Source organism: Poecilia latipinna, unplaced genomic scaffold, assembly GCF_001443285.1.
Source record: "Poecilia latipinna isolate Pla-1442-1.1 unplaced genomic scaffold, P_latipinna-1.0 Scaffold682, whole genome shotgun sequence".
NCBI classification, from domain to species: Eukaryota; Metazoa; Chordata; class Actinopteri; order Cyprinodontiformes; family Poeciliidae; genus Poecilia; species Poecilia latipinna.
Window position 1 is genome coordinate 84,196 of NW_015113298.1, and position 13,290 is coordinate 97,485.

Here is a 13,290-nt window from a genome sequence, read left to right on the forward strand (position 1 = left end):
CCCTTTTTTTAAAACGGCCCCTTTTTTTTTTCCTCCATTAAATTTAAAAAAAAAAAACCCCCCCCTAAAAAAAAAAAAAAAAAAAAAAAAAAAAAAGATCTCAGCATCTTCATCCACCAGTTTATCTCAGTTTGTTTCCTTCTGTAGTGGTCCTCTGCAAGCTGGGTGATTTAAAAGGTAACAGGTGTAGGTGGTTGAGACGAAGGCTGCAAGGATTCCTGCAGGGCCTCTCACTGCTCTTCTAACCAGGAAGGCTTGTCGGCCCCTGGGGGCCTCAACTTTATGTTAAACTGCTTCAGCGTTTGCTCTAGCTGCTGCTGATTGCCAGCAAAGTACGCTGAGATGGCATTATGGAAGAGAAGGAGCTGCTTATGCATTACCTTCACCTGATGGAGGGGAAAAGGAAAATCATATGCAGGTTTAGGTTTGGTTTGCTCAGATCACAAAAAAAAACAAACACAGCGTGCCAACTTTTTAGCATTTAGAAAACAACAACGATTTAGACCCACAACACAGACTAACCTTATTTTCCTCCAGAAATTTGAGCTTAATGATAACATCTGAGCGAAGGCGTTCATACTTTTCCTTATGAACTTGGTACTGCTCTTGTGCAGCATCTATACGAGCCATGGTCACTGCATCTCTGGGACCCAAACTCAGCTCCTCAAGGTCTGACCGGTAGGCATCAAACTCCAGTCTGAGCACACACAAAATGAAACAGAGAATGTACAGATATTTAGAATCAGAAAAGGATATTCAAATATTCAGAGAAAAGCTAAACATTCTTGTACAGCAAACATTTACTTCCAGTACAACAATACTTCATATGTAAACTGTTTTATTACTCTCCTCCCACTGGGTGGCAGCAACTGCATGTTATTCAGTTAATCACTGACAGGCTTTCTTAATACTGCAAGTTTGCAAGCAAATTCATAGATAATGTATATATACACTAAAAAATATTAACAATATGTACATAATGAAACCATATTTGTATCTTTCAGTAATGAAAAGTTAATTTTAAGTAATTGAGAGTGCCATTTTTAATGAGAACGAAAAAAGGGGGAAAAAGTATAATGTTTTAATAGTTCGTCAGAAGCAGCACATTTATTGGCAACTGTCTCAAACTAGCTTTTATTTTGGTTTTTCAACAAAGATCTGTAAAAAGTTGTTTTTCAAGTTTATCAAATTGATAGAAGCATTTTTCTACAGATCCATTAACTGAAAAAACATTTTAAATTCATCTTCATCCAGAGATGAAGATGTATTGTTTTTGAATGTGCCTTTTTAAATCTGCTTACCTCGCATTTTCATACATCCTGATTGTCCACAGAGTGTCCTCCATTGTCTTATTGACTAACGTGTTAATGCTGGATACAAAGAAGTTAATGGCACCAAGTAAAGTCTCCCCATTCTTACACAGTAGTTTCTGGGTCTCTGCATTGTAGCCAAACTCATCCTGTAAAGAATGAAGCGAGTTCCTCATTGTTTTCTAAATGAATCCAATTTTCCATTAAAACATTCAAGAACAGTTCAACATGTAGAATGCTCATTTTTGGAGGACTCACTCGTAGCTCTGGAGATTTCTGACTGAGATCAGCAAACGTGTCACCCAATGCGTGTTGTGTCTGCACCATGTTGTAAAAATGATTGGTCAGCGCTTTGGCCAACCGCAGCACATTTTCATATTTCCTTTTGGTGTCCCTCAGAACCTCTATCTGAGCCTCCAGCTCCAGATCCACAGTCCGAGAGCCGCGACCAAAACGCTCTGAGATCATTTGCTTCGTACACTGAAACAAAAGAAGCCACAGAAAGACATGAATAACACAATTCAGTTCGTTCAGTGACTGTTTGTAAAGACAAATGAGGCAGTCTTGGTTTGGAAAGCCTGATATTTTGTCATTAGCACAACATCGCCGTCCCTCTCATTTATGAAAACAGCCTTTCAGATACCTTATAGGTGTTTAAACCCCATTTCTTCACTGCTTCATATTTTTCCACAGCCACACCACGCGTTGCCTCTTCTGCCGTCATCGAGCTGCTGCTGGTGCTGTGTTGCATGTTGGGACCTGAAACATACAAGTAGACACGGATAGTAAACAACAGACATAAGCTAAACTTTCAAGAAGATGAGCTCGATCTCAGGTAATATATGCCTAAGCAGACATCTCTGACTCCTCGATGCAAGAAGCATTTGAAAACGATTAAAGATACCCACAACCAGCCCCTAAATGACTGAATGAATTAGGAGCAAAGAAAACAGTAATATGATGATGATCTTTAAGCAGATGAACAGATAAATTCCACAAGACCTTTATAGTGGCAACTATCTAAATAATTAAAACTGCACATGTAACTGTACACACAATCCCCATGGTGATGCACGGTGGTGGCAGGATTATGCTGTTTGGCTTTTCTCCAAGGAGAGTAAAGCTGCCAAAAATGGTATTAAACTCAGTCTCTAAATAAGTAAAGCTGATAGAGAGACTTCACCAAAGTGGTACTAAAAAAAAAAAAAATAAGAACTTGGTTGTTGGTAGTTGATAAATACAAATGCAAGCCCCACTATTCAGACTTTACGGAAAAGTTTGAAACAAAAACATTAAACTCCCTCATAAAATGTTTCTAAAATCTGATAAAATACACTTATGTTTTTGGTCATTATGTGACAATGTGAAAAATGTCTGGAGGTACGAACACTGCGAGGCAAAAAGAAGGCAACATAAAATAAAAGCCAGAAAGGAGAAAAAAAATTATGGCACCACATGTAGAAGACAGCAAGTGTACGTGTAGGAGGCAAATTTGAAAAGAAAGTGAAGGACAAGCAGCAGCCAGAAGAACAAAGATAAAAAGACAACATCTATTGCATAACAGTCGGTGAACAATGCAGACGTGAGCAAATATGTGGAAGACTGAGTTAAGGCTATACAAAACAGGATGAAGACCTGGATAATTAGCAATAACTGAATATGACAAAAAATAAATACAATATTACTTTTGTCGATATTTTTACATTTTATATGATAGCGTAGGTTGCGTTGCTTTAGCTGCGAACTCTTCATGAAAGCTGATTAAAGCTTTCATGAAGAGTCAAAAAGCCGTAAGGTCACCTAACGGAAACACTTTGGTTTCATTTCATAGCCTTAACTCGAAGGACGTGGCAAGTCGTGAAACACAGGTTAAGAACAAACAGTTGGTTAAATTATCTACATATTGACATGATTGTTTGCATCTCCCCTCATGCGTCCCGTTTTCTTTGAAATGGACAAAAGCCAAGTCAGGTTAAAATCCGAACTTGTGTGTTTATCGTTTTATTTTTCTGTTAAAGTATCCTGTACCATTCACCTTTAGAAACTCAGAAAAAGAAGAAAGCAGGTAAGAATGCCTTTATTAACCTCCATCTCCAGTAAGGCAGAAGTGCAGAACAGGAACATCCCCCAACAGTTTAAAACAGATCACCCACACCGTAAAGAGAGCATATTTCCAAAATGAGTAATTTTTCATGAGAGAAAGATTGGAAATATATACAGAAATAAAATAAAATGAAATACACCTTAAATTTGATCCATTTCAAAGAAAGCATTGGAAATTTGTTCATAACCTCTACAAACTCCTAAATGTCATATTTTTTAGGTTACATTTTGGAAAGAAGCTCTTGATTACAAGTAATAATTAAATCTAGGCCACCAAATCCTGTAACAGGGATCCTTTTGTTAAACTCAGGATTGTAGCACACAGCAGGGCCTGAGAAAAAGAAATAAATAACAATAAATGATATCACACCAAAATAAAAAAAATAGTGGCATGTTTGTAAAAAATTGTAGTCAAATAGCAAATTCCTCATTGGTGAACACCAGGAGTCAAGTGGTGATCGTGATCAATATTTTTAACAATGAGCTTAAGGATAATGTTCTTAAAACTAAGCCCATTAGTTAGTTTTTTTTATTTTATTTTACCAATTCCTTACTATTGTGATTTAATCTCATATCTCAATTTTAAACATAAGTTATTGGAAAATACAAAAATAACATATTTCACAAGGAATACCGGCTTGGACACATAAGGAAGCCCAACTCAAGAAGGACTGAAGCAGTACCTTTAATGGAGCCGGTGGGAATGATCCCCTCAGCTGCTCCTCCATAACCTCCAGAAACAATGCTCGTCTCGTTGAGATTGGGACCTGATACCATCACCTGCTGTAGATCCTGATAACCACAACAGGAATAGAATAACAACAAACATGTTGAGCACTGGGGTTGGGTATGGACATATAGGCATTATAACTTCAGTGTTAATATTACATTGCTGGACATAAAACAGTAAAAGTCTATCCTCGACTGGGACAAATAATACTATGGTAAGAAGCCAAAGGGAAGAAAAGGCTTAAAACACAATAGTGCTGGTCAAATATGTGTTCATTTTAACATATTTCACTTTACCAGTTGGTATTATTTATTAAAGTACAAGGTGAAAGAAACATTTGTTATGGACATATTCACTTTCAGGCAAAACACCAGACTGACATGAATTTACTCAAATAAATCCTCTTATTTTACTTCAACACAATGATAACTACTACTATAAATATTTCAGTAGATGTGGTTTATAACAACCTTAAAATTATTTTATTTTAAGACTGACACTGTTTCTGAAAAGCAACAAGCTGGTTTACTAATTTGCTAATATAGCTACATGTGATGAAAGATTTTTTTTATTTATTTTTTTACAATGTATATCAGTATTTTTCAACCCTTGCCCACAAGGCGCACCACCTTGAATGTTTTAGAAGTCTCACTGCTTCAGCACACCTCTGATGATGGCTGATTAACAGGCTTTTGTTGAACTGCAATCCTCTGCATCAGGTGTCTTAAACAAGGTAAACATCTAAAACATGCAGGGCAGAGTGTCGTGTTCAGCACCACAGCGGGGAGACGCTGATGAAACATTATGAGACTCCGATAAGACAAATGAAAGCCTTTTCCTACAGTTTGTTTTTATAAGGAAAAATGCAGAAAATAGCTCCGGATTGCGGAAGCCATTTCCTTTTAGTAGACAAATACAAAAAGTATGATTAAGACTAATGACAGGAAGTGAAAATAAAAGAGGGTGGGGGGGGGCATTTTACCGTTTGAAGTGAAACATACCAAGTACATTTAACATAATTTTCAATTTGTGAAGACAGAGCTCTAACCCCAGAAAGTTCCTCCTTACCTTAAAAACACATTTCAAACAATAAAAGGAATGACATCAGAATGGAAGTGGAGTGAAACAAACATAAAAACACAGATTTGGTAGAACACAATGTTTAGAAGAATAATACTATATATTCTGCTTGTCAATGCTAACCTGCAAGAGATTTAAAAAAAAATAAATAAATAAATAAAAAATAATTGCCCACAGGCATCACCAAAAAGCACACAGAAAGTAGGTCAAATGAGCACATTCTAAACAATCCAGATTAAATAACTTTGAGTTAACTAGAAGCTGTTTGTTAATGCGAGTCAGTCGGACGGACACCCCGAAACATTTAACAGACTCCTAGCAACTGTTAGTATGAAACACAGCACATACGTTTCCCATTAGAGCCTGATATGACGGGGAGAGAGAGAGAGAAAACAACCCACTGAACAGAACAACACCGACACCACAAACCCAAATGCACGAATGGCCTGCTCACCCTGGTGCCTCTGGAGCTCCCTACCTTCTCATCTAAGCTCCACTGCAGCTTTGCAGCCTGCACAGAGATGGAAGGGTGGGGGGTGGGGTCGACAAACACAACAACAAGTTTTAAAAAAATAACAGAAGGAGAGACAAAATTAAAAACTCATAACTCAAAGGATGAGACGACATGTACAACAAAAGGTTACTGTAACGGCCACAGACAGGAGTGATGACGCAAGATGCAGACTAGCGAGGAAGGACACCGTCACTCACTCATTGTTTGGCTCGCTGATTTTAAAGCATGAGCTGATATGCAATAAGACCGATTTCACAATTATTTCATCACGGCAAATTAAATGAAAAACAAACACAAATGTGGGAATAAAACTTATAGATACACAACAAATGACAAACATTCAAACAAAACAAAATAAAAAAAACATTTAGAGTGATTAACATAACAGGCACGACTGTGGACGGTAACTGATTTTCTCCTCACATCCCCCTGAGACACGGGCTTCATCCACAGCACCGCAGCATTGTGTGAGAATTCATAGCTAGTCCTAACTAGGGATGCACAACAATATGAAAATATACAGCTGCACATGATTATGTCAGTTAAGTTGGATTTACATCAACCTTATGCCTCTCTGTCTGACATAATGTCTCCAGTACTCTCTGTGTGATTAGGAACTATTATCTATCACAGGTGTGGAATAAGTGAGTCTTTATCCAATATACTATATTATTTATGAATACATTTGACACTTGAGATAAAATGATCAACTGGATACATCTCTTTGCTATATTAATCTTGCACACCCTGGTAATGCAATAATACATTTTGAAGCCCTAATCCCAACCACACTAATCGTGTTGATGGCTATGACCTCTGTCATAAAAATGTCTATGTTTTAAAACGTTAGGAAAATCCTATGAACCAGGCTTTTTTTTTTTTTTATTAAACAGCTTTTTCATCCAGAGACTCTACCCTAACAAGAGATATTTCTTTAGTGACAGAAACTTTCAACTAACCTTCAACGGGTGAACTATGCCATAAAAAGATTAACAGTCCCCTTCAAATGTGATTATTTTTGAAATAATCTTTTTTTGAAGAATGTCAAATATCTCAGGATATGGTCCACTTCAAAACAAAAAAAGAACAAGATGGTGAGAAATTATCAGTCTTGTAAAGGAGTAAATGATGAGTGTCATTATTTTCAGTTGGGTTTTATTTAGAGTTTTTCAGTTTTTTTCAGTGCAACAGAGAGATAGAGATAACACTACAAGTCCAGGAAGTTTTGGAGAAATCACTCTTCTCTTATACTAATGTATGTTTTATCAATTCATGTTTTCCATTTCTCCAAAAAAATATTTATTTTACCACTGGTAACCATAATAAGCTAAAATCTATTTCAGCAGGTCGGTGCTTTAAAAAATCAGTAATCAAAAATGTGCTGTTATTTGAACAGATAATAGAAATAACACAGCTGCAGTACCTGACAAATACTTTTGAAAACATTTGATTTCTCTTGCAGAATGCAACCATTTTAAGAAGCAAAACAAGAACTTTGTATTTTATTTTACAGCACTAACCAATGTTGCGGCATCTGCTCAACGTGGGTGAAAACTGACAGACATGGCTTTCTCATTGCACATTTGCAGTGCGGTGTTTGCTCGAAATAAATAAAAATGACAAAGCATAAAGAGGAGAAACTCTTCAGTGACTCATCTATTAGCTAACATATTGTTCATCACTGTCCAAGCAACAGAACTGACCAATAAAAGGCTGCTTCCCATGTTAGCCAGGGAGCTCCTTGAGTGTCAGCCCTTTCTCCATCAAGCTGACAGTCACCACCCCTGTTCTGACACATGCACCATCTGAAACCAATTGCTGCTCTCTATTCTGCCAATCTTAATGTTTCTGTGCATGACCGACACAGGCTGCTTCAGCTTCACACACGGCAGTTACCAATCTGATTCTAGAGAGCTGTCACCCAAGGACAAAACCCTGCTAGTTTCAAATTGCATGGTTGCTATGACAGCTGCTCAACAGACAGAACAGTTGAACACCTCTCTTAAATAAACACATGAGAATGAGCTGGCAACCCAAACCTGTTGAATATTTGACTTACTATTGGAAGCAGGAACCCTTTTACAACTTGAGCGCAGGCATACAATTTGGTGAGCAAATAATAAATAACTGTAAAAGCTTCCTCCAGGATCTTTGTTCTGTTTGCCCAACAAGGCGTTCCTAAGGATGTCGGAAAATCAACAACCCTTTTCCAGTCCGAGACCTCAAAAGTGACGTCTTTTCCTACAAAGGTTTTTGTTCCAGCTGTATTAATGTGGTAAGCTGTGCAGTAGGTAAAGATATCAGAATGTAAGAAAATCATTCAATAGCAAAAGTAAAAGGATTGTGGGGTGTTTTCTGAGAAACATACAGTGTACATCTTTAAAGAAAGCTGTCAAAATAAATGAAGCCCCTTCTGGTCTTCTGAAAACATATTCAATAATAAGATAAAGGTTTGATATCAGAATAGACGAGAAGCCTTCTGTAACAGAATTGGCTCCTTAAACACACCAGAGACGAAAGTGTAATCCTATACACAAGCTTACAAGAGTTGTGTGAAAGAGCAAAGGGTTTCCAAGGAGACAGCTGGACTACAGCGCCTGATTTCCAATACCTGATCTCCCTCTCCTGTGGACAAGCAAGCTGTCCAGTACAACACAAAGCTATGTGGACAGAAAAACAAAAGTCAGAAATACAAGTCAACAATATATGTTCAGTATCTGAAATGATAATAAAACTGAAATGAGTAAACAAATAAAAGAGTGGGGGGACGAAAACATAACTAGATGACTGCAAAGTAACTTGCAGCTTCTAAGAGGAGACGTTTTGGTACATGTTTTCACAGATTGTGGGGTGAATGGCATGAACAGAACAATCCCACTCAGCTAATCATGTGACAGCTGGGAACATAACCCAAATCCATAATCCTGACAGGAAAAAAAAACCAAAAAAAACCTTTACAACTACAAATAATGAAAAAAAATAAGTTCAATAAACAATGATAGCATGTAATGAGAGCTAAACTTAAATCAAAATAAGTTAAAGTGACTTTTCAAATGTTGACAGAATGCTTAGAACGACAACTGAAGTTGTGTTTTTGTGTGCTCAGTGTTTGTTGACTTCCTCAGCTGAAGTTTGGATGCGTTTTAGTTGCTCTACACATGAGCTTTACGCAAGAACCGCAGCAACGAAGTCTTCACATCTGGGAATGTCAAAATCTAGACCACTCCCCTTTATAACTTGTGTTGGAAAAACTAAAAACAACATTCCCTTATCAGGACAGTCCATGAGAGCAATTAATTTATACCATATAAAACAACATCCAAAAAATAACCAGGCAGTACATAAAATATTAAGCAAGTCCTGCACATACAAACTGTGTTGTGTTTGCTGTATTTTGAGTAAGAGGTTACAAATTGGGTTTTGTTGGCTCTGCAGTGCCATTTCAAAATGTCACATGAACATTGTCAGCCAAGTGTCACCCACCTGTTCAAGGCTGTCGTCTTCTGCTAATGCCCCCGTGTCGCCATTACTGTTAATAGGAATCTCCATTGTGGCTGCTTTACTCATAACACTGTCCGTCATAATGCACTCTGTCTGCAAGACAAAAAGAGGAAAGGGAATTAAAAGGCCTAACCGCAGCCTGGAAGAGGATAGACCGCAGAACTTAGTTAAAACAGCCAAATCAATGAAGCAGATGGGAATATAATTACCACTAACAGCGGAGGTGGATTTCAAAGAGCAAGGCTGCTGCTCAGAATAAAAACAACACACCTATTACAGCCCCCCACCTCCTCTATATGCACACAGACAAAGAGGCAATGATCTGCTCAAGTGAAGTGGCCACTCTTACTCTAAAACTCAATCATGCTTGGGTTACCAGCACTTACTGCCCCCAGAAAAAACAGCTTTGACAAAAAAGGGAAAGGTTTATGTCAACATTCTCAAGTTATCTTAAGAGATCAAACTCATTTGGATTTATATATTACACATGAAAGCATGACCAAATACTCAGCAAAAGATACTGCTGGACACCCAGTAGCAGTGTATCTATTTTTAGTTTTTCTTTAGTTGATCTAGAAAACATCAAGACTGAAGAGGAGCCGTATGAGAAATCCAAGCAAATGCCAATAGAAACTGTTACAGGATATTTCTAAATAACTTGTGTCCTACTACTAACCCAGAATTTTGCAGATCTTCTGCTTCATCAGTGCTGACTGGTTACAGGTCAGTCTGATTTTTTAATGATGAAAGAATGACACTATTTTCATGTCACAAAGACAACACATATCAATGTGGGAGCTTTTGCTGAGGGAAGAAGAATCAACTGTTAAAGGAAACTATTTTCTGTGCCTCCTTTTTTCATGCTTTACTTTTCTGTATCATTCCATGTTATATATTAACATATGGCTTTATTTCTTTGCACGCATCATGCCAAGTGCAGCTTTAGAAATATAGATTTATTTGGAAAATTCTTGATTTGTTAAGTACTTATTTTAACTTTCTGTTAAATAAAACTTACATGGTTTGAAATAGACTATTAGATTACAACAATTACAATCGGTAGAGCGTCTGTGCAGTTTGGTACACAAAAATTGCTTCCAATTATATTTTGACAAAGCATTTAAGAAGATCGAGTCATCAAAGGAGCAGTGGAAAACTAGTTCATAATGCAAAGACGACAGTCCGAACCATGTTAGTGTGTGGGGTTTTCAAACATCAGGATGCCAGATTATTTTCATGTTTGTCATCAAATATCAGAAAAAGCATTATTTGTGTGTGTGTATGTGTGTGTGTGTTGTGTATTCAGCTTCCAATGAATTGCCGCATGTTTAACAGGTTTCCACAAGTTTGACCACTCACTAAAAACGGCTCCACCGGAGCAGCCTGGAAGTACAGATAAAACACTACTGAAGGAATTGTAACCTGCTTGTTTACACTGCCTCTGACTTCACTTAACAGGCTTTTCCACAGCAAGGACTCACTTAGATATGGACAAGGTCTGTTGACTTTACATATCAACTACAGAACTATATCTATTAAAACAATATGCACACTAGGAACGTTAAGAGATAACTGCCGATATGAATCTATGGCCTATTGGTTTGCATAGATGCATTTATAAATGAGTTAAATGAATGCCTGAATGAATCCGTGAATTAGATAAGCTGGGACTCAAGATAATCAGATGTTAAGAAAGAAAAACATTAAAAAAAAAAAAACTGTCGTAGACGTGGGTTAAAACCAGATCTACAACTCTTTACATTATTAAAAAAATAATAATAAATACATTTACATGTGAGCTCAACTGTTGCACTCAAAATCCCTTAAAACATAAGTCCGGTAGAAAGTGGGAACTAGGATGGGAACTGAAGCATGGCAAGCATTACTGAGTCCTGGCAGATGCAGCAGAACAGGTGCAAAGGTTCTCACCCTCATTCGCATAGAAAAGTGTCAATCCTATTTCAATATGCACATAACAATAAGAACAACGAGACAACAACAGCTTGATTGATTGATTGATTGATTGATTGATAGGAATCTGTGAGTGACATTTAAGTTTTTTCTTTAAAAGCCACGTTTTCAGTTGAACATCACGTATGCAGCTGTTACTGAGAAGCTGGCTAAAGTGGTCAGAGAAAACAACCTAAATCCCAAGAAATATCTGTTCAACATGTGAGCTTGTGTGCATAAGAATTATACAGCTGCATATATTAAAAATGGCTAAAATACTGGCATGTCATTTTCAGACAGTTTGACTTACGATGGTGTGCCTGGTCCCTTCGTTGATACAGCGCTCTTCGCAAAGCTAACGCGAAAGCTAATAGCAAGCTAGCTGCAATGCATCCCGTTTCCTGCGAGATTCAGAGCTGAATGTCCTGCAAACTGTCTGTCCTTATGGGAAAAGACAGAGAAAAACTCCTGCTTAAGAATACCGGAAACACATTTCAAGGTAATGGTTAACTCTACGATCCGTGTACAGTAGGACTACGTAAATAACCCTGGTGTGTGAAGCCAAGGGAAACGCTTTACGGAACTGACGACGTGCTTCAAGACAAAGAATGTCTATTTACGACAGGATGAAGTACTCCGACACAATGTCCCAAAATTCAACATAAGCCGTGGTTTTCACAAATAATTGATAACTAAAAAGTAATGAATGTCACGAAGAAAAAACTTTTTTTTTCTTACATATTATTAACATCAGAGAATATGAGAGTTTATTTAGTCTCTTAAAAGGTTTAGTCAAACTAAAAGCCATTAGAAGTTTTTTTTTGAAGCACAAAACTTACTCTGATCTCTGTCTCGTCAGCTCTTCAATGTAGCCTCCTCCTAGTGGACAGAATTCCAAGCAAATTCTAGCCATTAAAAATGCGTGAAATTTTAAACAGCGTGAGAGGTTTTTGTTTTTGGTCCAACCTATCTTTGGCATGTGATTTTCTCTACAATATGACACGAGCCCGTGGCATCTGTCACCAAATCAGAGGCTGCTGGATCTGTGTATATAACTTATTTGTTTGACATAAAATTATCCATATTCATATTTTACTCTGATTGGTTAATTTCAACTTCTTGGTATCTGGACCCAAGAGTTGGATTAACCTTTTTTTTTTTTTTTTTGCAGAACATAAAATGGACTGTTTTGTTTTATGTTCACAGCGACTAGAGGTAATGAAAGCACACACTCATGAATCCAGTGTCTTCCACTGTCGTTGGCATTAGGCTGTGTTTATGTGTTTGATTTTTAACTGAATATTTATTTCATAAAAAATAGTGGTTGACTTTCGGCATGTATTTTGAAGTACGTTGTTCCTGTTTACAACTATGATTTTCATGATCCAAAGCAATTTTTGTATGTTCCATCTTATACTAATTAACAAAATGGTTTATTTGACTTCAAAGACTAGAGTCAATGCTGCTTTACATTTAATTTATAAGTTGAAAATGTGTATAGTTAAATGCAATAAATTAGTTGTGATGTACAGAAGATAAACAGAAAGCTCAAGAAAATGTTTAGCTCATAACAAAGGCTATTTATAAAGACTGGATGACATGTCAATTTATGGTCTTAAATTGCAAAATAAGGTCTGCAAATTGAATGGTTTCATTTTTATATCACTTTGCATGAGCTGCTTTCAAACTCAGTGTTTTGTGACTACATTTCCTGTGGACTTAGAAATTAGTTTTGTTTCAAAGTTACGTTAAGAGTATATTAAATACATTAACTTTAATATATTTGACTCTATAATTAACATATGTTATAAAATACAGACTTCAATAGTTTGGAAGACAAAAGTATTTGGAAATGTCCAAGGTTTTTAAAAAAGTTTGTGAATATATCAAGACAGAGTAAAAAGACAGAATTTCAGTTTTGGGTTGACAAAATATTGGTAAATTTGACATAAACTGTTAAATTATGGAAAATATTTTGATGGAAATTCTGGATGAAAAAAAACAGAAAATGTCCTGGTAACTTTTTGGCAGGATATTTTCAGTTTTTTATTTTTTACAGAATTTCCCTCAGAAATTTCCTGTTTTCCATAAAAAAAAAACAG

The 13,290-nt window shown here is 36.7% G+C and overlaps 1 protein-coding gene across 6 annotated transcripts; it reads right to left on the reverse strand.

Moving 5' to 3' along the window:
• Positions 1-81: 81 nt before the first annotated feature.
• arfip2b (ADP-ribosylation factor interacting protein 2b) lies at positions 82-11,801 on the reverse strand. 6 transcript variants are annotated; one of them, XM_015044581.1, is made up of 10 exons: positions 11,499-11,801; positions 9,221-9,331; positions 5,678-5,734; positions 4,097-4,205; positions 3,688-3,744; positions 1,954-2,069; positions 1,569-1,790; positions 1,302-1,459; positions 523-697; positions 82-386 (listed from the first exon to the last, which is right to left on the reverse strand). In XM_015044581.1, the coding sequence occupies exons 2-10, from the start codon at positions 9,317-9,319 to the stop codon at positions 231-233; spliced, it is 1,149 nt and encodes a 382-aa protein (XP_014900067.1). In that variant the 5' UTR covers positions 9,320-9,331; positions 11,499-11,801; the 3' UTR covers positions 82-230. The 6 variants fall into 6 exon arrangements, with proteins under 6 accessions (XP_014900067.1, XP_014900068.1, XP_014900070.1 ...); XM_015044582.1 differs by having other exon boundaries at positions 5,702-5,734; positions 11,499-11,800; XM_015044584.1 differs by lacking the exon at positions 5,678-5,734 and having other exon boundaries at positions 11,499-11,800.
• Between the last annotated feature and the right edge of the window lie 1,489 nt (positions 11,802-13,290).

Coding starts and splice junctions, on each gene's coding strand:
- arfip2b (XM_015044581.1), bottom strand. CDS start 9,319: ATGACGGACAGTGTTATGAGTAAAGCAGCCACAATGGAGATTCCTATT. Junction 2,070..3,687: donor GATCCCTGTTACAGGATTTG/GTGGCCTAGATT, acceptor TGTATGTTTCAG/GTCCCAACATGCAACACAGC. Junction 1,460..1,568: donor AGAAATCTCCAGAGCTACGA/GTGAGTCCTCCA, acceptor CATTCTTTACAG/GATGAGTTTGGCTACAATGC.